Raw genomic sequence first — 25,334 nt, 5'->3', positions numbered from 1 at the left:
CCAGCATGTCAGGTAGTAGGAAGGACTGAACTGCCATTTCCTTTGCTATATACTTTTAATGGCTTTTTCTAGCAATATATGAAATCATCAGTGTGTGAAGCCAAAGTAAAAGATTTATTTCATATCACTTATTTCGCTTAACCAACTGCGTGATGTGATTATCTTTTTCAAATTAGTGTTGGGTTACTGAGAAAAGCTATCAGCCCGGCCGATGCCAAATATAAATATGTGGTTTATAATTCCGATGAATTCATCACAGCAGATAATGTAGCGTATATAATATCAAGTTATGCAAGCTTACCCCATGGAGTGTAAGACGAATCAAGGATTATACGCATTGAAATCAATGTTAAAAATCCTTTTGTAAAATTGCGTACTGTCGATGCACCTTAACAGATTGTTTGTAGCAGATACTAAAATACAGTATCAAGTTAAATATCACTAAATTACTTCATGGATGTAGCCTTCGGTTGGCTGGTGACTAGTTCAGGGTTGACCCCGGCTCTCGAGCAATATCAGGGCTCCGTCCACCACACCTGTGACCCAATTGAGGATAAGTGGTGCAGTGGATTGATGGACTTCACAGATTAAAATATAAATAAATAAAAATTAAAAAGAAACATATTCAGGTGAGCATTTTTTTCACTCAAAATCAGTGGTGGGTCACACACACACACAGCCATACGTTTACACCATACGTTTACATCAATTTTATTAGTTATTATATGCACATTATTTTTGTGTTGTTTTGATGTTCTTTTTCCTTCATGGCGACCAGTGTGTACGTATATGGAATGCTGCAAAAAAAAAAAAAAAAGACAAAAACATTCACTCTCATATTGCTCATATCCACTAGGGGGCATATTCGCATGGTATCTTGGGATTGCTATGATGTACTGTGATGCACTAAATACTTTCCAGAAGCCAGCATGTTAAAAATATAAATATGTTCTATATGAACACCAGGGGGGAGGGAAGCAGTAAACGCACTTAGTGATGAATTCAAACGTGGATATTATGTTTGTTACTCAGTTGGTTCCATTCCCCGTTTTTTTCCCCCTCCTCTCCCAGGGCATCAGTGGAGAAGGAGAAGGAGGGGCTGTGGGAGCCGCTGCCGCTGTGCCGCTTCTGAATCTCACCTCCTCCACAACCCCTTTAGCGCCTCTCATCCCGCAACTTGTCCCGCGTGGCGAAAGGTGCGCGAACCCCGCCTTGAAACCTGCTTAAAAAAAAAAAAAAGTACCGGTGGTTGAGAAGAAATGTGGTCGGAGCCGCTCGGATCCCCGTTTAAGTGGACCGTGCGGGGCGTCGCTGGTGTTGTTTGCAATTGGTGACTGCAGAAAGAACACAAACGTGTCGGCAGACCGCCGCTTACTGGTGCGCTTCTTTTTTTTTTTTTTTTTTTATTGGAAAGGATGAATGTGAACGAGATCGCTGCTGGCTTTCCTTTCCTTCGCTGGAACGAGTGCCTTGATGGCTAACTTCAAACTGTAGACATTTCAAAGTCACTAAGGTGAAGACGGGGATTGATTGATGAATTGATCGCATTTTTGTTTTTCTGCTTGAGAAGAAGGAATTCATGTGTCGCTAGCTGAAGGGGTCAATATGCCAGAATGTGTCCTGTACAATATTTGCTTCTCTGTGGACTTCTGTTCGCCAAAAAGAGCAATGGTAAGCGGGAAATTATTATATTTATGATTTATACAATTGTTTTCGTCTCAAATGTATCTCAATTTAAAAAAAAAAAGTCTATTATGTGTCCTTTATATGTATGGCATGTTTTTCCCCAAACGTACCAAATTCAATCACTTGCACATATACTTATGTGTCGGATCAGCTATTGTATGCATTATTATTAGCATCATGGTTTGCAATGTGTTCTGGTAAAACTTGAGGGCTGACTTCTTGGAACAATTTAACTACCTTCTTGCCATTATAAAGTGATACACATCAGGTAAGGATTCAGATTATGCACAGCTTTCCCCAATATATTCTTACCATGGGTCATTACTGTATCATGAGACGCGACAATTCATTTGCAGAGGCAGATGATAGAGTTTATGTCCTGCAGTAATAAAGGCTAATGTGCTGTGGAGAAGATGCCCGGTATGAAAAATGTACTTTTAAGAATTGATACCGTCTACAGGTTGGGGATTTTGTGCTCACCGCATACCAGTATGACTTGTGGTCGCGTGATGGCACAAAAAAAAAATGTTTGTGGGTGGACAGTTTTGCAAACTGTTTATATGTGCACTCAACCAAGAGTATCGTTAATTATCATATGATGGAGTTTTTTTTGACTAATTGTGTCTGTTTTGGACTCATACAGATAACCTGGTGCATTGTGAATGACACTGAGGGTACTTTTGCATTGATATTTTTCAAATCATGCCCAATAGATGTGCTCATGATGTTGCATCAACGATTAATATTGTTCTTATAGCGAGAAGAGAAACTCAATTTTCATGAAGTGCTTCAATGTGGACTCTTTCAATTTCAGTGAGCTCGTGACTTTTTACCATATTATAAAGGGTCTTCTTCATGGGTTCTATAAGTGATATGTTGACCACTGAGATGACATGCAGATGACAAATGTGAAGATGTACATCATAAAGTCATGGCAATAAGATAAGAACATTTTCATTACAACCTGAAATTGATTGCTGGAAAGTGTACAGCTGGGGTGAGCTGACTCCACCTCCAACAGAAAGTATCCACAACATTAGTTTTGATTTTCCTGAAAGACTGCCACCCAGTAATTCAGCACCATGGATAGATCCCACAACAGCCTCATAAGATCTGAGGAGGTTCCCTTTAGAAGCACTTTCTATGGCCAAATTTGTAAAACGTTCTACTGCTGCAAGTTATTGGTGTGTTGTGACTCGCGTGCTCTCCATGAGTTTGTTCTCGTGGCTTTATCAATTGGAAATGTAATGAGCCTTTTTCAGCCCTGGAAAAGCTACAGACGGTTAAGTTGAATTCCAATAATGAGCCCTTTGAGGTGCATTTGTGGAGATTGTAACTTGAAGGACGGAAATTGCCTTCTTCTGGAGCCTAGCCGTATTTCTAACATACAAACAGGATAAATGCACCAACCGACTGAAAAAGAGCCTGTTGATGTCAAAAATAAATGTTCAGTAATAACATGAACCTTCAGTTTACCTTCACACTAACTACCATGGCAGAAACGAACATTAGATTGTATTTCCGAGACAAACATTCATCTCCTAAAAGGAATTATATCACATTACAGATGTGCAAGGGCATGCAAAGAAAGGCCAAGAGGCTTGCTGAGATTACATGTACTGATCTCATCTCTCAATGAATGGAAAAAAAAAGGTCACATCCATACAAAGACACAATTAACCAACGTTCGGTGCACAGTGGAACTGCCAAGTTTGAACACAATCTGTCCCAGGAAGATGCTCGTCCTTGAATTTATTCAGATTAAAAAAAAAAAAAAAACATTTAAAAAGGTTACGAGCATGGACAAGATCAGGAATGAGCTGATCAGAGGGACAGTATGGACTAGAAGGTTTGGAGACAAAGTCAGAGGGAGTTTGTGTGACGTCACACATGACGACAGTACATTTACATTTGGTGGATGTAAACGCGGTTATCGCCAACAAGAGGCAAATTATTCTGCCAAACACAATTGAATATACCAGTGTATGCACAAGAGTCAACTTCTGAAAAAACCCAGACAGTCTCACCACAGGACAGCTTGATGGGAAGACTGTAATACCTTCATAACAATGTGCCAATCTTAAAAATAAATAACTCATCACAGCGTATCACTCAAAAACCCAAACTGAATGATAGCTTGCTAGTATTTGCTTAGTTGCCTTTGTTGCCCGGCAACCATGAGCTATATCAGCTTTCACGGTGATTCAGCAAGAACTAGTTATGTATTTGTGTTTCTTTCCAAAAGGATCATTTGAATCAGAACAGCATAATTTTGTTTTGATTTGATGTTCACAGCAGAAAGTTGGATCACAGTAGCTCATCTGTTGTGTGTTCAAAGTCCTGCTATGAACAAAAATGTAAAGTAGCTGATGCCAGTCTGCTTGCTGGCTATTGCCGGGGAGCACTTAAGCAAGGCACTGTCCCTCCCTTTTAGCTGTGTGCCAAGCAAAAGTTTTAACGGATAGAACAGAACCGAATTTCCTGTTACACCATGAATACTAAGAAGTTTGCGATGCCCCCTTCACATTCAAACTGAATGCTTCAACCTGTTCGTCGTAACTCATTCAGAGGAGAGAATTTAAGAACCGCGCACACTTAAACATTCCGAAATTCCAGAATGACTGTTGCAACTTTGCCCTCAAAAAAAAAAAAAAAAAAGTAGATGAAGGCATACATCTCTATTATTACAGTACAAAGCGAACCATCTGATGTACCGTTCTCTGCTGCACGCTCGCGGTGACATCTTTGATGATGTCAGTGTTTGATAGAACTTGTTAATTCAAAAGTTAATGAGATGTAATGACTTCTCAGTTCTGCATGTGAAGGCAAACATTAAAGCCTGCGTGTGAGGAAAAAGACCCTGATGCTAATTAATTTGGCTCTCAAGGACAGTACCCAAATGAACATTTCTTCCATCTGCAAACACATGTACATATATATTTATATATATGATCGTATGAATATACAGTCAATTAGTTTGGGAATAAATTTGAAAAGGCTCCACCTCACCACCATGTGTTTAAGAAAATGTCACTACATCAAATAGACAAGCCATTGATGACACAGTTTTTATGCGATCTCATTGTTTCTGTTATGATGATATTAGGATGACTTACAATGGAATGCTGTGCTTCCTTCTTACCCTCAAGGGTCTCGTCTTCGCCAGGAAGACTCCCCTCCTCGCATTGTTGAGCACCCCTCTGACCTGATTGTGTCTAAGGGGGAACCAACCACTCTCAACTGCAAGGCAGAGGGCCGCCCGGCCCCTACGGTGGAATGGTACAAGGACGGGGAGCGCGTTGAGACGGACCGCGACAATCCTCGCTCGCACCGCATGCTACTGCCCAGGGGCTCCCTCTTCTTCCTACGCATCGTCCACGGACGGAGAAGCAAGCCAGACGATGGCAGCTACGTGTGCGTGGCCCGTAACTATCTGGGGGAGGCCGTGAGCCGAAACGCATCTCTAGAAGTAGCACGTAAGTCTAAGATTTCCTCATACCCTTCCGGACATCATCCGTACTGGTGATGACCTGGCCGACACTGCATGACAAAAGTGAAAACAGTATATCATCGTCATGCACACTGAGGGTGTGTTGGATGTTTCATCTCACAAGGTAGATTTCACACTAAATTAAGCATAACATTTTGTAGCTTTGCGATCCATAGATTTCATCTGTCATAATATGCGCAGTGTCACCTCTTCACTGAACCTACAACCGAGTGAGTGTGTGTGAATATGTGCTTAGCTGTGTGCACGGCATGCGTGTGCATATGTGTGTGAATATGCTTTCACCCCGCTAGTGAGACCTGTTTGGATGACCTGTTTGAGTAATGTATGGGCAAAGCTGTGAATTGCTCCAGGGGAGGAGAGAGAAAGGAGCCCAGATTTTAACCTAGCAAACTCCCTTTCACTATTTGGATTTGGAAAGATGCATCCTGCTCCCAGCCAGCGCTCTCCCTGTGTGGGAGAGTGGCTTCGGGCTATTCACATTTCCATTATGTGCTAAACTGAGCTGATTTCTTGCCATGAACAAGATGCACTCACGCTCAGACGCGCGCACACACAAACACCACAGATACTTGCTTGCACACATGAACACCCACACTTGTTTCTCCCGCTCTTGATTTTCTCATCTCATAGTGAAATGAAAGAGGTGGTGGCTGGAAATTTCACGCAAACAGCATTGTCCTGACTGAAAATGTAATTTAACTGCACCGCCATTGACCGGTGACGAATTCAGGGCGCACAGTCGGCCGGGATGGGCTGCAAATTACTGCCCCCCCGAAGAAGCGGTGAGAGCTATCGAACAGATTCATTGTGTTTGATATTCAACCAGCTATACAAATAATTGAACAAAAAATACCAAATAATAATGTATGCATCTGGTTTTGCATCAATGCATTGTTTCCCGTGAAATCATTCACATTTCTTTCTACTCTACAACTCGAGCCTTTGATTTGTGTTATTATGATTATCTGCGCTTGAGCCTTTGTGCCCATCTCATAAAATTAGAAGTTAAAGATAATAAAACAAATGTGACATAGGCTGAGACATTTTTGGGGTGGTGCCATTTCCTCTTGCTTTCATAAATGAATCCCTGCCCCCCCTGAAAAAATAAAAATAAAATAAAATAAAAATAGAGGTGATCAAGAAGCTAGACATTTGAATTAAATGATACAAAATCAATCACGTATGCGAGTATACCAATCCGTAAATGATGCTTTTTGCACTCAACATGACATCCTTTTCATATGGCAAATCTGGGATGGCACTTGAAAGAAAATGGATAATCTTCGGAAGAAAGAAACCAAAGAATCAAGACTTCACTCCACTGATCCGCTCGAATGAAAAGAAGGCAACTCTCTCAGCACGACGCCTGCTGTGTAATGGCGGAGTCATTTTGTGGCGATTTCCTGGCGCCGCTTTAAATAATATAAAGCTAATTTGCATTTCTCAGCTCAAACAGACATTTGTAATTCAAAAATCGCAATTCATCACCGCATGCTCCTACTCGTCTGCCTACAGGAGCTTCGGTTATTTTGGATGTTAGTTTAGCGGCAAGTGGGGGTTTCTGGCAACATGATCAGTGTAAGACGAAAGAAGAAACTTTACAGGATGTAAATCATGTTTGTATTAATTCAGTCTGGGATTATTTAGCATATCCTAATGAATCATGAATGAGGCTTTGGTCATGTGTTCATGAATATATTTTTATTTCTCGCCATCCCAGAAAGTGTTTGGTTTATCTCCCCAAAAACATCCTGTGGGAAGAAGAGAAGTGAAGCCTTTTCTCCTGCATGACACGTAAAGGCCTGAGTAGCCACATCCTCATTGGGCATTCAATTTCAAGCATCTGCTGAACTATGTGGAATTTTAATTTTTTCATTGTCAGCTCTCATTAGGATGGATAGGCGAGTGCCGTTAAAGCTCGTCACCTTTGTTGCCGGAATTTCATTTCACTTCAGCAACATTCATGTCGTTAAAAAACTACATCTGACTGACATCCACTAATGTATCAGTGTCGATGTTTTTTTTTTTTTTTGTATTTTTTACAAATTCATTGAAACGTAGTTCTTCAGTTTTTTTTTTCTCTCTTGGAGTTAATTGAACATGAAAGTATTTGGAATTGTTCATAATCCCCGCCCAACCTGACCCAGTTTCTGGATAAAGTCCACACTCGATGCCACCCAGAACAGAGTTGTTGTTCTTGCGACATCCACCATTTCACCCAAATAACATGTTCATTATTACACCATTAGAACTTTATCCTTAATGTTTGAAGCAACATTCAAACATGCAGTCTTAATAAACTATATTCACCTGCAATCCATACGCACGGTCACACCAGGCTCACTACTGTGCCAGCTCTTCACTTAGTTTAGTGAACAAGCGAGGAACTTCAGAGTAACGTCGCCAAACTGGTCAAGCTTCAGGCCACAAGTTGACTGGCACTAATCATCATCACGGAAGGCTGTTGATGGAATTAGAGCAGCTCCTGCAGACTATTACTGAACAGAAAGGCACGAACACGTGTGATGTGTTGAAGGGGAGTGGTGGGTGGAATGACCCGATGTGCTTCATTAGCACGAAATTCAACTCCCAAGACGAAAGTGCTTTTGATGTAATGTCACTCATTAAAACAACCATCAGGTGCCAGCAAGTCTTTACTGCGCTGGCAATTTTCCACTGTTTTAATAGTATTAACATTCAGACAAAAATAAAAAGGCACCCACGATGACAACTTTGTCAGAATTGCACTGAGCATCCAGGATTGGACAACTTTTCTGTTCCATTCCTAGTTCAATGATCAAATTGGACAGGCTGGGAAAGAACAGGACAAGAGAGTAGAGGTAGTGACCGGGCGGTGAAACCCGTGTCTGCTGTAAGTGGTTACACGTTAGCCATTCCAGAGTTGTTGTACAGGTACAATGACGATGGGCGGACTCAGCCTCAACTTTTCAAGAGGTATGTGCAGGCCAGGGAGCACCAGGCAGGGCAAGACCACGCCCAACCCCGCTGAGTGCCCCAACCATCTCCAAGGAATAGTACTAGGCACCCTACCGTTTTGGTTGTTCTTTCATATGCTCTTAATAATTGCAGGTTTTTTTCTTTTTTTTCACTGCAGTAAATAAAAGGGGGGAAACAAAGAATTTTACTATAAGCGTCATCTAAATGATGCCCTAAGGGTTGTCATAAATTACCTTGACCTCTGCTTGTGTGGTGTCTTTCCTGCCGCGTCTCATTCTCTTGCTCTGCTTCCTTGTCACTGTGTTCTCTTCAGTGTTGAGCATTCCTTTGAGCCATTCAGCGCCGCAGACTGTGCAGTAAACAACATTAGCCTAATTGGCATAATTTGAGAGTCAACGCCATGCTTTCCCCAGGCATGAAATGGTGTTTGCTCACAAAACGCCTCGCATGGATGGAATCATTTTGGCCCACCTCCGTGCAGTATTTGCGCTTTAAAGCTGGCATACACAATGGAGGTGCTGGATTCCAAAGTATTTCTGTTTGTTCAAGACTCCAACAGTCGGGCCGGGCTTCAAGGCGGGTGGGGGACTCTGCTGTATTGTAAAAAAATTAGATTGTGGTCAATCCATTAAACACCTATTGAGCGCTTTTCGTGGCAATCTGACAATGTAATGGGCTCCTTTAAAGTTCAGAAGGGCTTCAACTGGGAATGACTCTCTGGTGTTTTGGAAGGTGGCAAGTTGCCCCTCATCAGGCATTTCACTCACACCCGTTGCAATAATCCAAAGTGTAATGCCGTGCCAGCTCCGTGTGTTTCTAGGCAGACCGTCAATGTTTTTCTGTGAGTCGATATGTTGGCCACATTGCGCCATCTGTTGCCAGTCAGACAGTCTTCTTGTGTACTTACAGTATCCACTGTTTATCATCCATCTTCTGAACTCTTTCGATAGCGGCCGTCTTGACTAAAAGGTTTTATGCAGCTATGTCATAAAAACTCAGACATGATCGATAAGAGGTAATGTTTTTTATCGGAATGTTTTTGTTACACGTGAACATACTCAAATGTAATCCCGGAAAATGAGAAAATTGAGTTTGATTCAAACACTTTAAATAATACTAGATTACAGTGGTGAAGGCCATTGTAATTGTTTTATATCGATGAAGAAAAATGCTTTTAGGCGATGGTGAGTGATCAATGTCAATGGTGGTGCTCTTTGCTGTCTATTGTTGTTCAAATGGCCATTGGACCTCCACAATAGCATAATTAACACTGCCGGTCGCAAACCCGGATAACAAAAGAGGAAGGGTGAGTGACAGTTTATGAGTGAGACACATATGTGACCAAAAAAGGAGATAAAAATAGGTAAAAAAAAAACATGTCCATGAAGGGAAAGTGTGAGGTGGGGAGAGGAGGTTGCCAACATTAATCAATATGAATCATACTGAGTCAAGAATGATTTTCAAGAACCTACCTCCAAAACGGAATTTTTAACCTGATGGTAGCGCTACAGGAATGATCATTTCACCACCAAAGCTAATAGGTTTCATCCTCTTTTGGCTATTAATGTTGTCAGAACATTTCAGAAGATTTGGATGAAAACTTTATCAGATACATTCATTCTAATTCAAACACTTGACCTGATGGTGGCGCAAGAAGACAGGTCAACTTGTTGATAGATTTTATTGTCAAGGGGGCTATTTTTGTATTCAACAAATAAACAAAGTGCGTGACACAAAAACAAGGCCAACAAATTCATGTACATCATTTTCTGGAGCCAAATATCCCTTGGGGTCAAATTGATCCCAAGGGTAAAATGTGGAAGTAACATTCATGGGCATCAGGAGGGTTAAGCATTGTGTAAACTTGTGTCGTAATATACCAGGGCTTTTTGCTCGCTCAACTTAGATCGGTGTAGCCTAGGCAGTTGGGAAGGACTCAAACGTCATTTTCTTTTCTTTTCTTTCTGTTGGCTCAAGACTGTGTGATAAGGGGCTAGCATCTGGTGATAACTGGACCATGCTTACTCCTTGGAGGCCTGCACGTTCTGAGGATTGGTAAGTTAGCTAAGGGCTAGCATCTGTTGTTAACTGGACCATGCAAACACCTTTAAGAGCTGAGGTGTACTTTCTTACAGTTGGTTGGGGATGCAAGCATATGCCTGATGTGAAGAAGCACACAAAATGTTTTGTCGCTTGTAGCCTTGTTGCGAGTGTTGTGTAAATTCATTATGCAACACAAAAGGGCAACGATAGCTGTCCGTGATCTTCATGTCTCTGCAAACACAAAATTGGCATTGGACTCAAATTTTGAATCCAAATACAGACTCTGTGGACAGCGCTGGACACAAGTTCATATAATTTTTGTGTGTGTGGCGGTTTGTTTTGATGGCCCTTTTCATTTTGTGGAACCTGATATGAGTGTGCAGCATTTGCAGCAGTATGAGAAGTAGCAGGCTGTCAAACAATGGAATGTACGTGTGACAGAGATAGAGCAATCCCTCGAGCATCGGATTTTGTTTTTATTGTCTCAGCATAACCATGCCATCCATCTACCCCCCACCCCCTCAACACAACAACATGCACACGCATAGGCACGCACAAGCGCCCACAAACATACTTAAGATGAAAATGGACAATGTCTGAGTCACACGTTTCCCTACCTTTTCGAGAACAGACTGCACTTTGTTTTATTTTAACGCCATGCTGGAGACGTGTTTCTATTGATCAGCGCCAATGGTGATGCGGAGTGTGTGAGAGGTCCGCTTGATATGGGCGGAGCTCGAGAAGAAAGTCACAATTACAAACCTATTTGGCAGACAGAGCCATGGATTTATCAATACAAAGCATAGTTAGCCAATTGCACGAAACTCGGTCAGATCGCGGATCAATACGTAAGGTAGTCTAGACTAATGTTTTCAGCAAAATGTCCCCTTTGCCCCCAGACTCTCTCTGTAAAGTGGGGCATGAGTGTGAGGGGGTTGTATCCAATTTTCTCCAACTACCAACTGAAATGTTTTTGTCAGACACATTTTTTTGCCTATATATATATATATAGTATATGGCTGACTATGACAGTATAACATGATGCCATAGTATATATATATATATATATATATATATAGTATATGGGTGACTATGACAGTATAACATGATGCCATGTATTTTACATTACAGGTTGTAATTAAATGATGTAATGTCCTATTATTCTATTTTTGAAATATGACTACATACCCCATTTTAAATGAGTTGGCACAGACTTAAACTACTGCATTACAACAATTCGGTGGGCTTTCATACGACGCCGCAACAGCAGTAAATCATTGCTGCTGTCATTTCGGGAAATGTGTCGCACTCCGTTGCCAAGTGCTTGAATCGAGTCAGGTTTGATCATGTTCTTCTCTTATTAAAATACGTTCAATGACGATGATAAATATATGAAATGACTTTGGAAATATTAAATGGTGTGGTTGTCTGCTGGGGGGCAGGACAGAGAAAGAATTCATGTGCAGTACCTTTTGCAGAACTTAAATGGGCAAAATTGATGAGATATACAGCACAAATGGGCGACGAGCTTCCAAGGTACCTCTGGATTTGCATTGTGCAATGGCAACATTTTCAGGAGCCTAATTGACTCTGATCAGTCGGCCTAAAGAGATGATTGGTAAAAGGAACATCTGCAGCCAGTCCACCGTGTATTATTCATGTGCCCTATCCGACAACCAATATTATCTAGGCCAAAGTACTGTTCCTAACGCTAAGTGTCCCATTCCCAACTTCCGTGTATCCATTCATTCATGCCCAAAAGCCTCGGTTTGCCTATAAAAGGTCAACATCCCCCATCCATTGCATCTTTTGATTCATAAGAAGTCGACATCAGACTCACCAGCATGCACCTCAGTGAGTGGCCAAACTATCCGGAACCTTTATTAATTCATGGAATCCACTGAATGCAGCATCTTTTTTTCAAAAGGCCATACACTAAAGCACCTGTTTTCTCAAGTGTTTTACCTGGATGTTTCATAAATACATGCGTTATTCAAGACAAGAGTGAACCGCTCTCCGTGTCCTGTGTCGTCTTTTCTACCAGTAAAAATGTTCAGAGTGCCGCGGCTTAACAGCCCTTTCTGCATCTTGGTGTCTGTGGCTACGCTATGCTAAATTCATTCTGGCTGTGGTGAGCTAGCGTGAGGTTGAAAACACTTTAGACTTTGTCCGCAATAACATGCCATGTAATTGTATTTTTTACAACTTTTTTTTTTTTTTTACCTCCCCCCATCTAAGTCTCAGAGGAAATTTTGAGTTTAATCAGCTATTTTTGGATCATGATTCCTCCTTTTACATTTTCCCGGCTCTCTTTATACTCTGGGCCCAGCGCTTGGGAGCAAACCCGAAGAGTGTCAAGACCATTCAAAGTATTTTAGCACTCATGCACTTAAAGAGGGAGCCGTGTGTAAAGAACATGACATGAGTAGAAAAGCATCCTAACAAATGAGGACCTGAAGAAAATGGAATAGAAAATGGAGGTTGTCAGACCTCTGCAGTTATAATGGCTTCCACTCCTTTAAAAAAAATTTCCACAAAATTTTAAAGCATACCAGTCTGATTCTTTTAGATTTAGTCTGAGGGTTGAATTCCGCAATGTCAGGTTCTTCTACGACACAAAACCTTTAACTTTTGAGACTAGAGAGATATCAGTAACGCATCACTACTTTGCAATCGGCAATCTATAATCCTGCCAATGACCTTTTGAATGTCTGTTTGGATCGCTGATGCGGACAAAAAAACAATAGCCTCAGGGAGAAAGTCTCGTCATATTGGAGCAATTAACTGTTGTGGTTTGTCAATTTTTGAAATTGTATTTGAATTAGTGAGCTATTTGACGGGAGTACGGAAGTGTGTTGAACTCAGTGCTATGCGATTGTTTATTTTCGGAAGACAGAGAAAGAAAAGGATATTTTTACGTAGACAATGAGAAAATGTCACAAGGTAGAAGTCAGCTCGATAATGCCACTGTGTTTTTCGTGTGCAGGGTGATGCCCTCATGTTTTGTGGGTTAGCTTGGTGTCATGCTCCAGTAGTTAATGTGCACTAGTTTATGGCTGCAGATGTTTTCTGCATTGGGGGACTGAGGAGTGACCAACGCCGCTCAGCATGTGGAGGAATGGACCGTGTGCTCGAGAACAGATGTTTGCAGCCTCCGTGCGTTTGTCATTCGGGGCTTTAATCTGGTCAGTGAAGGGCATAAAAGGCACTATGCAGGGCTATTACATGCATGGGGACCCCAGCTGTCTGCCCACTTCAGAAAGCTCCCAAATCTTAAATGTACTGCCAAGCAGACAGTCGACCCGGGCAAATCAATACGCATGCAAAGCAAACTGCTCTACTTTGTAATTGGCTCAGATTTAGGCCACATGTATTGTCGAACCTGTGGAGATTATGCTTGATGGTTAAATCTGTGGAGATTATGCAGCAGGAGGATATTATGCCTCCATTTTCTCTGATTGCTTTCTTTGTATTATTTCCCCCGCATGAGAACGTCCCACTCATTTCATCCCTGGTTTTCTCCCCCTAATGGTGCACCTTGTTCTCTTTTCACTTTACTCTCAATTCCCATCTGTTGTTGTGCATCTCCGCCCCTTCCAACTCTGCTACCATTTTCTTCTTTTCACGCCCCCCCCTCCACCCCCCATCTTTCCACCTCTTCTCCTCAGGGCCTCTGGCTGTCTCCCCACAAGTGATGTTCTCCTGGCCAGATGATGCATACATATCTCTTGTGTCTTCTTGACGCTAACTCACGTCGACATTTGCACAGCATTGTGGGATTCTGCTCTCGGTCATATTTTGTGTAATGATGAAAATGATGATGGTGATGAGGAACTTGGGGAGGAGGGGTGGGGTGATGGTTATTTTTTGCCCTTGTCTTTTCTTCAATATCAGCCGATGCACTCAGTGGAGGAGGAAGATAATGAGTGTTTGTGGAATGGTTAAGCTTTTACTCCGGATGCGCTTATTCTGAGGCCCGTTATACATGTACTGTACGGCACGCTTGTCGGGCAGCCTCCAACAAAAAAAAAAAAAAAAAAAAAACTTCCATTTGGCTCAGTGATGATTTAAGATTTGCCAGTCACAAGAACTGTTCCTTGCACTGGATTTGCCTAACAGGCTACTATATTTAAAGTAACATCATGTGACAGGGAAGGAAAATTATCACGAGTATTTTTTTTTCCTTGTAAATGTGCAAACAAGGGGAAATTTGTTCCCAGTAAAAAGAGAGTGAGAATAAACACATTCAGGGATAGACGCGGGGGCTATGATTATTTGACTAACGCTGGAGAGAGGGCATGAGTGGGGTTATGCCTGCCTTTTTGCCCTCCAGCAGTGTCTCCTCGACGTGTGTGTGCGGGTGCAGTTAAAATGCGGGTGGTAGTGTGCATAATTCAAGCATTTCTCAGTATGCAAAGCTGTGGCTACGGCACCTATGGAAGATTTTTTTTTCCTTCTTCTTCCCACACAGACTTCGCTACACCCTAATTAATCTGCTTAAACCTGCAAGGCCTGTTTCCAGCACTCTTACACATCAGAAAAGCTAAGCGGCACTGAATCCAACCAGGATTTTCTCCATGGATGCCGCCAGTGGAAAATCACCCAAGCCTCACAGCTGACAGCTTTCTGTCAGAGCGTGCAGAGACGCATATAAAGTAGAGACGGCCGTAGACCTCATCATTTCCCAGGATAGATGTTGGGGGAGAAGGCGGTTGTCACATGGGTCATGAAGCCCCCGAAACGATCCGGTTGCGGGGTTTATATTGCCTAAATGCATCCAATGTCCACTGGGGAGCAGACACTTCGGTAGCCAGTGGTTGAAACAATTTATGGTCATCCGTGTTCCTTTGGTCTTGCCTTGGGCAATGACTGCGATCTGGTTCTCACACAAATGCCATGGGTTGCGGCCACGTTATGTCACTTTCACTCTCAGAGCTGGAATTGTTGTAAACAAGTCTCTTGGGAACTTCTAATGGAGCGAATCCTAAACTCAGCAGTCAGCTTGTGGTTGCTGTTGTGGAGAGACCTTATCTTATCTTGAATCCAGCAAACCCACACATGGCTTTTTCCCAACCTTACATATTTATGAGTGCATAGAAAAAGTTTTGATTCGTACTTTCAACTTTTTTGGGATTCTCACATGAACAAGACATGTTATTTAGTTTGAGTCTGTCATTAAAGCAAGGCTTATTTTTGCATCGTCACACCCTCCGAGCTGTAAGTAAAAGATCAACAATATTTGTTTCCATGAACATGTATTTGATGGTGGAATATTACAGGTCAGGTTTTTATCTAGCTCTCAACGATTTGCATTTTAATTTGTGCCAGTTTTGTGAATCAATGCTGCATGGATGTAAATTCTGTGTAAAGCCTGAGAACTAGAGTTTCCGTCTATTCTTCTTCAATTAATTTTTTGGGATATGTGTCATGAATTCACAAAGTTCCTATTACCGCATTTTCCGCCCTATAAGGCACTTTGGAGTATAAGGCGCGCCACCTTCAACGAATGGCCTATTTTAAAACAGTTTTCATATATAGGGCGTACCGCATCATAAGGCGCATAGAATTGAAACTACAGTAGTGGCTGAGGTTGCATTATGCATCCACCTAGATGAAGCTATGCTAAAGGGAATACAATACAATACAATACAGATTTATTTATACAGCACATTCACAACGGCTTCGGCTGTAACAAAGCACTTTACGGAACATTTAAAACACTACGTCCAAGAAATCAGAATAGTGATCCATATATAAGGTGCATCGGATTATAAGGCCCACTGTCGGCTTTTGAGAAAATTGAATGCTTGTGCCTTATAGTGCGGAAAATATGGTAATTGAAAATACTTTTATCATCACCGTTTATCTTCTCCCCTGTCGGCATTCTTAATATTTCTGAGCCCCCCCAAGTTGGTACCACAAAAATTGTGAAATGAAATCCTCTATGAAACCGGTTTCCAATATAATAGCGATGGCTTAATCTAGGTAAGTGTGTTTTTCTCCCCCATTAAAATTCAATTTCAATAAAGCTCAACAGCCATTTTCATAATGCCCGGACACCAAAGTGTCAACTTGCTGAATGTTTGATTCCTCTCTTTGCTTACTGAAGATGACACCGCAGAAATATGCACAACACAACATATTCACAGCCCATAATTGAATTAATGTGACATGTATTCAAAACACATGTGCTCACCAAAGAGCCGGATTAAGTGTCACCAACGAGCACTAATCTTTACAAAAATGTATTTCAGACTGCAAGTTTATGCGGGTGTGCTGGCCTCAGATAACCAGCTCCTGTCATGACTCAGCCACAAATTTGGCCCCATGCAGTCACTCACACCGAATGAGTTTCAACATCAAATGTGAATATTCTTTTCGTCTTGTTTTGCATATTTGACTGATTTATTTATATTTGCATCAAGTATTTATTGCTTTTTTTATTACAAGATTTGATTACTTATTTAAGCTCTCCGTGTGATACACCCCCCCCCACCCCCACCGCCCAAAAAAGAGAAATTATGTATATTTGAATAGATAGAAGGATCAAGACGTATCAGTCATTGCTCAGGGGGTGTGGTTTGACTAGAAAAAAATGGCTGTTGGTAATCATTGTTGTTTCATTTATTGATCATCTTTTAGAGGTCATTGATCATCTTTTAGTGGTTAGTTAGACCGTTGTCGCTGAACAATGAACTTTCTACTCTATATACTAGCTGTGAAGTTGTACTGCTTAAGAAGTGAGGACATGTCTGCAATGTCTAGAACCCATGCAACATCAATCATCGTTTCACATGTTGGGAATTTCATTTGAAGTAGGACCAAAACATGCTAATCGCTTAGTAGCATGATCACAATGATCTGATTTGATTGGGATAGCATTCGGAACCAATATGATTCTTATAGTTTGGAAGAACATAACATAAGGGAAGCAAAGAGTGATACTCTGAGAAAATGACAACTTTTTCCACAAACGCTTGCAATCACGCACAAACATCTGCGTGCCCCCTAATTTGCAGTAAAGAGACAGGCAATCACTGTGATGATATCTTAATCAGTCTCAGAAGGACACATGCTTGCTCAAAATAATTCCAAAAGCACTCTTCTCACTTTTTCTTTGTTCAATTAATCCATGATTGGAGGCAACTGCTTGTGCAAACTATCTGCGGCAACAGTGAAGTAGGCTGAGTATGCTTGGCTGTGTTTTCCTCACTTAAACTCTTGCCAGACAAACGATGAGTGTCTAATTGCTTGCTCGCTGCCTTCCTCTCCACAACTTTTCTTGCTGTCAGTCTCTGTTTAGCGATAGCGGCAAGTGAATATTATGATGACGTTAAATGCTTTCAGAGCTGTTCATGTTTGGTGAGACACTGACTCTTATGAGGTTTAATATTAAAATGTCAAGCCAAAATTGATTAGCCCATTATTTTGGGATTTGCCTAAACTTCAAGTTTGAAATTAATTCAAACAATTGTTTTTAAAGTTTATATTTATGCTTCGATCAATTCCACACTGTTCAAGAATGTGGGAGATGCTGTTCGACAGACAGACTAAATATTTCACACCCATTCAGTAATTACAGTATACAGACTGTTGAATGACAACGTGTGCAATACATGTGTGAGAAAGCGTGGATTTGAGCGAGATACAGACAAACAGCTATGTCGATTGTCTATAAAATGTCAAGCCAAAATTGATTAGCCCATTATTTCGAGATTTGCCTAAACTTCAAGTTTGGAATTAATTTAAACATTTGTTTTCAACGCTTATATTTATGCTTCGATCGATTCCACATTGTTCAACAATGTGGGAGATGCTGGTCAACAGACAGACTAAATATTTCACACCCATTCAGTAATTACAGTATACAGACTGTTAAACGTCAACGTGGGCAATATATGTGTGAGAAAGCGTGGATTTGGGCGAGATACAGACAAACAGCGATGTCGATTGTCTGAGGACACACGCCAACTGGTAGCGTCAGCAGTTCATTCATGCGTAATTGTCGGAGGCACTCGGTGTTTCCTTCTCACCCATATATTTGAACAAGAAATGTGCACATTCAGCTATTCTATTCATTTTAATGGTGAAAAAGAAAATTAATGTAGGTCACGGACCAGATACAGAAATTTAAAATAATTAACGTAAATGCAATCATCGTTTATTTTTATTTTTTTTTCTTTGACTCTTCACAAGTAGCCGAGGGGACGGGGAGGCACTGCCTCTCCTGCCTGCCCGGACTGCACGTCCCTGTCACCATCCTGTTGGCCTCGACTTGCACTTGATGTCCACCGCCCATTAGAACGCTACTGCCTTCATTCACTTAGACGATTAGCAGCTCTTAAATGAAAAAAAACATGATCAGAATTCAATGTGAACTTGGTAGTATCAGATTTAGCGACACTTAATTAATCCTAATGGCTTCCGAGCCAAGCCAGCCAAACAAATATCCAAACCATAAATTACGATTCACTGTTCCATACCACTCAAGGCCACAAAGCACTCCCCAGGGGCACTTTAACCACTGTATTAATGTATGGGAGTGTACCATACTGTATTATACACTGTATGTGTGCTCAAATAGACACAGTTGACATGACATAAAACACAGCCCCCACTTCCCAAGAAAAAAAAATACACACACAATATTTGCTATATATACAATTTTTAAATTATATGCTCTTCTCATTTTTTTTTATTCATTCCTATCGTTGTAATATTAAAGCAGCAATACCAAATGGTCTCTTCCGGACATTGGAGACCCCATGAAAAATGTTGGCCTCACCACTTTAATTCTGCAAATTGAGAGTGGTTTTATATATATATATATATATATATATATATATATATATATATATATATACACTGTATATATGATCAAATTATGTCCAATGCAGAATTATACTAGTATGCCCAATCTCGTGCCAGCGAGTCCAGACCTTGTGCAACGTTTTTGGGGTTTTTTTGCTTGTAGATTCAAAAATGTTACAGCTACAGTTTTGAAAGTTTTCAGTGTGTCGTATTTTCTGGTGTACCTTTTTTTCCAAGTAAGGGTAGCTATGTGCGCGCTTATACGTGCGCGTGGCATCTGCTGCAGCTTCCTTATCACCTCTCCGCACACCCTCTTACCTTGAAGCCTGAGTCTTTCCTCTTCTTCATGTCTCCTCATCAAAGTCAGATCCCGCCTTGTTTACGGCATACCTCCCCCACCGCCTCCATGTGCTCCCCCCCCTGCCCCTTCTACCTGTTCTGGCTTTCAATCAAAAGCCAGCATGTACCACCTTGCTGTCCAAGCAGACCTTGCTATCATATCATCGCTGGGAGGAAAATTCATGCTGCCTGGCTGATTTACGTCGAGGTTTTGTGGGAATCCGAATCACTGATAAGTATTATAAAAGATGACAATCTGCTTGAAGTTGTTACCTCTGGAAGGAAGGGCAATTTTGTTGCAAATTGTGAGTTTTAACCAAGCCAAGCAGAGTTCAAAAACTACATAAAGAAGTAAAAAAAAAATAAAAAATACGATAATAGAATGGCACTGGCCGTACATGAACCCCCTTTGGTGATTTCCTCTGGACACGGCTTTCCGTTTCGAATTACAACGCCATATAAATGTCATAAAGTATGCCACCTTTAAAATAAGCAATCATCAGGTATGTGCCTGTCACCCAGAGCCCAACAAAGCGTGACAGACAATAGCTGCATCTGTGTGCACAATCACACTGCAGCTGCAGCTTCCCACAAACAGATAATTAGATGCGTAACAGCACCCGCGCTAGCGTCTGGTATGATGTTCACAATATGGCGAGACAGCTACAATTGCTGAGAACTGAGTCTCAGGTATTAACATTTATGCCCTTGTTCCGATTGCTTTGCTATTTCCTTTCAAAGGTCTGATATGATCTTCAACTCAAGAAATTTGCGGGTAGCCTTTACCCTCCTCCCCACTCAATATCAGCACCGTTTACACAAACTGGTGACATGGGAAAAATGTCGTCATGAAGGCGGCTTTGATGGGGATTGTGAACTACCGCCACAACTCGCTTCGATCTGATATCCACATCCTATCATGTAATTGCCTTGTCATTCCCGCTCATACATGATCTTGCCACTCGCTTATTTTCCAAGTTATGCTCTCATGTCTTTCTTGTATGTTTCCTTCCACACATCACATTTAATCGTTCTGTGGCAAAAGTGTTCACATTTTTCTGTGGCCCAAGATGGAACGTCTTTGGATTTCTAATTAACAGGGCTGAGGTTTAAGTACATTGGCAAGGTAAAATGAAAAAGTCCCTTCTTTGTGTCCCTCTCTTTGAGTAGTAATTGTGCATTTGCCATTCTCCTTGTCATGCGGGGTTATCATATCTCAGCATGAACCACTTTTCTGCTGAATTTGATTTACAAAAAAAAAAAAAAGCATCAGTTAAAGGATTCGATTTGTGTGTGTGTGTGTGTGTGTGTGTGTGTGTGTGTGTGTGTGTGTGTGTGTGTGGTTTTGCTTTTATCGTGGATGTGTTGTTCCTCATGTTATTTTGTACAGGTACTTATTTTTGACCATGTTCAAGAGCATCGTCGATTAGATTCTTAAAACAAAAATTTGAGCCTATACAGGAAGTAAATATATTTTCTGTGCTGTTTTATGTTTTAGGCATAAATCCTAAACAATTGATAGCATATCCAAAATATGTTTTTTGAACAAGAGGGTTGTTATAATTTCAGTGGAAAACTGTACTTGGAGAACAGAAGGAAGGTCCTCGTATATCAACAGGGAGTGAGATTCGCCAGTGGGGCGTAGATAGTAGCATTTAAATGTTACATTTTGATGATATATTGATAATGAAATGTAGATGAGGTGGGCAACAACAGAAGTTTACTCTTCCTCATCCTTTTCATACATATAAACGATCGGGTATGTGTAAGACTTCCGAATAAACCAAAACCAAAATAAATCAATGAATGAATTGCCCAAAAAAAGTCATAGATCGTATGGGACGACATCTGTCTGAGCAATGTGTGTGCGTCCCTCTCTCATTGCCTGATTGGACCCCCCCCCCCCACCTCCTCCTCCCCCCAGGGAACGGCAGCATTAATAACTGTAAGTGGATAATGCCCTAGCTGGAATTCCGATCAAGGTTTAATAAGAGCGTGATTCAGTTGGCCGCTGTAGGCAGGAGGCACTTTGTGTGTGCGTGTGCGTGTGCATGCCTTATATATTGCGGCTGAACCCATGCGATCTTTACTGACATTTTGACTCAATTACAAAACCAGGCCGACAACATAATGTGCCCTTGATAATATAATTGGGAAGATAAGGTAGCCATATTCAATTTGGTTTCAAACCACAACAGTCCCACGCTTTTGGACTCTCGCCAGGTTAACAATGCACTGACTCTGATGTTTTTGTCTTCGCTTGATCTCGTGCGTTGACACGCCGGCTTTATGTTTGCAGTTGTTAATTGCACGTCATTGTGACACCGCTGATGGCAGATACTACATGTTATCGCCCTGTGCATGTGCGCAGTCTCCAGTGATGTATGAACCAAGCATGCAAGGGTTAGTTAGAGCATCGCATGGATTCTCTATGTGCGTGACTTCGCCAGTCATTGCTAATAGAAAGGGAGAGAGAGACCGGTGCACCCGAATAACGTTGCACGTTAACAGCAAGTTGAACATGCAACTAATAGCGGATGCCATTTCAATACAAAACTATAAGTCATGTGTGCTTTGCTGAGAGTGGGAATCATTTAGCATGCTATCTGTTCATTGCCATTAGCTCCAAAGGATGCAAGAGCCAACCTGACTCTGGCATCTAATCCTCTTACCCGGAAGAGGACTAATGCATGCTAAGTATAGAGTACATCCAACAAACTGATCCATTTTTTTTATGCGCTTATTTCAAATGCTATCGTATTGACGAGGATCTTATTTGGTTTGTCTCCTGAAACTCTTTGGAATCCCCTTCTCTGTTCCTTACGTCCCTCTCCCTCCCTCATTCCTTCCAAGCAGATGGCATCCCTCAAACAGAGCAGTAACACCAGATGTGCAGTTTCAGTGTCAACTCAGGGACCAGCTGGGCCGAGTGCGCCAGTGGTTCTTTTAATGAAAATGGCTTCACTGTTACTGAATGTGTGTATGTGTGTATGTGTGTATGTGTGTGTGTGTGTGTGTGTGTGTGTGTGTGTGTGTGTGTGCATGTGTGGGTGGGTGTCTGTGTGTGTTGTTTCCAATGGTTCAGTGGCATGTGACAGTTGTGGAAGTCTCTGTGGGTGGAGGTTTGAAGAGTGAGCCGCAGCCAGTTGCACTGCAGCTCAACTCAGCCATGCGGTTCCCAACAGCACAGGCACTGAGCCTGAAACCATCCAACTCGGATTCACGATAAACTCCATCCCCACACCACAGCCGCATAACATATTTAGCAGGAATGGGCCAATTGGACTTGTTACAAATGAATGTTCGTCTGAAAGAGTTAAACAGTTCAAAGTGTACAATATTTTCCGCACTTAAAAGCATTCAATTTTCTCAAAAGCCGATGGTGCACCTTATAATCCGGTGCGCCTTATATATATGGATCAAGATTCAGATTTCTTGGCCGTAGTATTTTAAATGTTCTGTCAAGCGCTTTATTACAGCTGCAGCGGTTGTGAAAGCTCTATATAAATAAAGCTGTATTGTATTGTATTCCCTTTAGCATAATTTCATCTACTGGCTGCATAACGCAACCTCAACCGCTATTGTAGCTTCTATTCCACGCACCTTGTAATGCGGTGCGGCCTGAATATGAAAACAGTTTTAAAATAGGCCATTTATTGAAGTTGCGCTTTATACTCTGAAGTGCCTTATACTGCGGAAAATACGGTCGTCGAAACGTGATTGTCAGGTACTTGATAATGAATATTTCCTACCGATCCAATCTGGCGACCTGCTTAATAAAGTTGCCACTACATCCTGCGCTCTGTAATTTATGTCGTCGCTCTGAAACAATTCATTATTAAGCGTCATTCTGCTGATCAATTAAATGATAACGAAACAAACACAATTCTGTTTGCTTGGCTATTATCCTGACTTCTCAGAATGAAGACAAACTTGTCAAGGGGAAAAAAAATGTGATTCTTGATTGGTAAAATGGAACATGGAAAAGACACACGCAAACATATGACTCGATGATAGCCCAGTCATCTCAAGCTGATAGAGATGTGCCCTTATTTCCCCACGCAAAGAGGATTACAAGGTTTGCTTTTAATGGCTGACGAGGTACTTCCTCCCGCTCTTAAGCAGGTTCTGAAAGAAATTTCTTGTACTTAGTCATTGTCTTTTAAAAGCTGGGGGTCCATTCATCCATATCGTCAAGGTTTTAGCAGCAGAAATGACAGAATAACACTTGAGCAAAAGCATTTGATTCAGCGTATATAACCAATTGGTTCAGGGTAAAGATTTAATGGGAGTTCTAGTTATATGCAGCTCATTGTGGACAGATAACCACAAAGCAAGGTTAGGAACAAAAAAAAGCAAGACAATGTCATGCATTGCTGGAAGATCACAGCACCTTCATGTATAAGGAGTCCAGATTGCTATACGTACTGTCATTCAAAACTGCTCAGGGACCAAAGGGAGTGCGGTTGTATCATGTCCACGAATTGTGGTAATAATGTTTGAACTTACATCAGTGTCTTAAATTAGCTTTTTTTCCTTTAGCATATCAGCTCAGCTTCTCACCATTCACACTCTGTCTTTTTGCAATAGCAACCAGTCCAATTAAGCACAAGATAACGACAGAGAATGACAAGAATCCTAAAAGGGAACAAATGTGATTTCACAGTTTGACAGTCCACAAATAATTTATGAACGTCCATATTTTCCACACAAATCGAGTGTACTTTGTTGAAAAACTTGAGAGTGCTTTGCTTTCTTTTTAACATTGAACTCTCGGGGATTGGAATCACGGTTTGGAATTTATGGAAATCTTTAGGGGCAGTGACGATGGTCTCGACGGTGCCACGTGTGGACAACACATCAACACCGTCAAACACATTTACACCTTCCAGCTTTTATGAGCCTCTGTAAGCTCACGCAATGTCTGTCCTTGGGATGTAGCAAGATGACGGACACGGGAGAGCAAACGGTCAGCCAGGAAAATTGCCCTCTATACATATATATTGGGGTGACTGGTGACGCTGACTCGTTCACAAAGAAGTCTAATGACTCCTCTGGGTTTGCATACTTTTTCTATGCTGCAATCTGACATGGTGCTTCGAATAAAATAGGTGAAAAATGTACAATGATGTGATGATATTTTATAGTGAGCCAGAACATTTGACAAATAACAGTAAGGTAGGATCGGCTATTGTACTGTAAAGCCAAATACTTTTTTTTGAGGGACAGCGTGCGCCAGTGGCTGTGGTGATCCATTGCTCTCATCAATTCCAATCCCCTGAGAGAAAACGTGCGGTGGTTTTCGGTTTCTTCAATTGCTGGATTTAATGGTGCTTCCTTCAAGCGCCTCTCCCGGCCAGTAATTGGTGCAGCACAACAAACCTGATTTCACTCTTCACACTCTCAGATGAAAAGGCTGAATAGAGCCTATTTTAATAACAAGATTCAAACCTGTACTGATCATGTTTTCCCATTGTTTTCCCATCCCTATTCCGATTTCAAAATGCGCTGCATTTCTAAGCAATGACGAAATTTCCTCGGTTACAAGGAGACATCATGCTTTTAAAATGTGTCAGGTGTGTACGTTTCATATGGACACACATTATTTCAGCTAAATTGGAAATACTATGTCGGTTGTTGTTTGTCTTTGTGTGCCCTACGATTGGCCGTCAACCAGTTCAGGGTTTCCCCCGCCTACTACCCGGGCGGGGTCAGCTGGGTTAAGCTCCAGCACGCCCGTGACCCTCATTAGGATAAAACGGTTCCAAAAATGGGTGGATGGATATTCGTGCACTAGGAGAAGATGAGCTGGGTATGACATCAAGGTAAATTTTGTGTGAGTGTGTTCCAGAGGGGGTGGCAGTTTGATTCTTCTGGTTCACAAGATTGTCAGTTTCCTTATGCTTGTTACCTCGAGAATATGGGCTGGCTTGCATCTGTCAGTCACCCGTTGCACGTCTTACACTACTGACCTTTCCTCTCGCAG

The 25,334-nt window shown here is 41.5% G+C and overlaps 1 protein-coding gene across 1 annotated transcript in view; it reads left to right on the top strand.

Moving 5' to 3' along the window:
• Positions 1-733: 733 nt before the first annotated feature.
• The window catches only part of LOC109508966 (roundabout homolog 2-like), a 63,304-nt gene continuing 38,703 nt past the window's right edge, over positions 734-25,334 (top strand). Inside the window, exons 1-2 of the mRNA XM_019858907.1 lie at positions 734-1,671; positions 4,836-5,162. Coding sequence (XP_019714466.1) covers positions 1,614-1,671; positions 4,836-5,162 — 385 coding nt within the window. The 5' untranslated portion in view covers positions 734-1,613. The remainder of the gene's footprint in view (positions 1,672-4,835; positions 5,163-25,334) is intronic.

The sequence above is a fragment of the Hippocampus comes genome, unplaced genomic scaffold, assembly GCF_001891065.2.
Source record: "Hippocampus comes isolate QL1 unplaced genomic scaffold, H_comes_QL1_v1.1 scaffold230, whole genome shotgun sequence".
NCBI lineage: Eukaryota > Metazoa > Chordata > Actinopteri > Syngnathiformes > Syngnathidae > Hippocampus > Hippocampus comes.
Note: the sequence above shows the minus strand (reverse complement) of the source record. Positions and strands in the feature narration are given on the sequence as shown.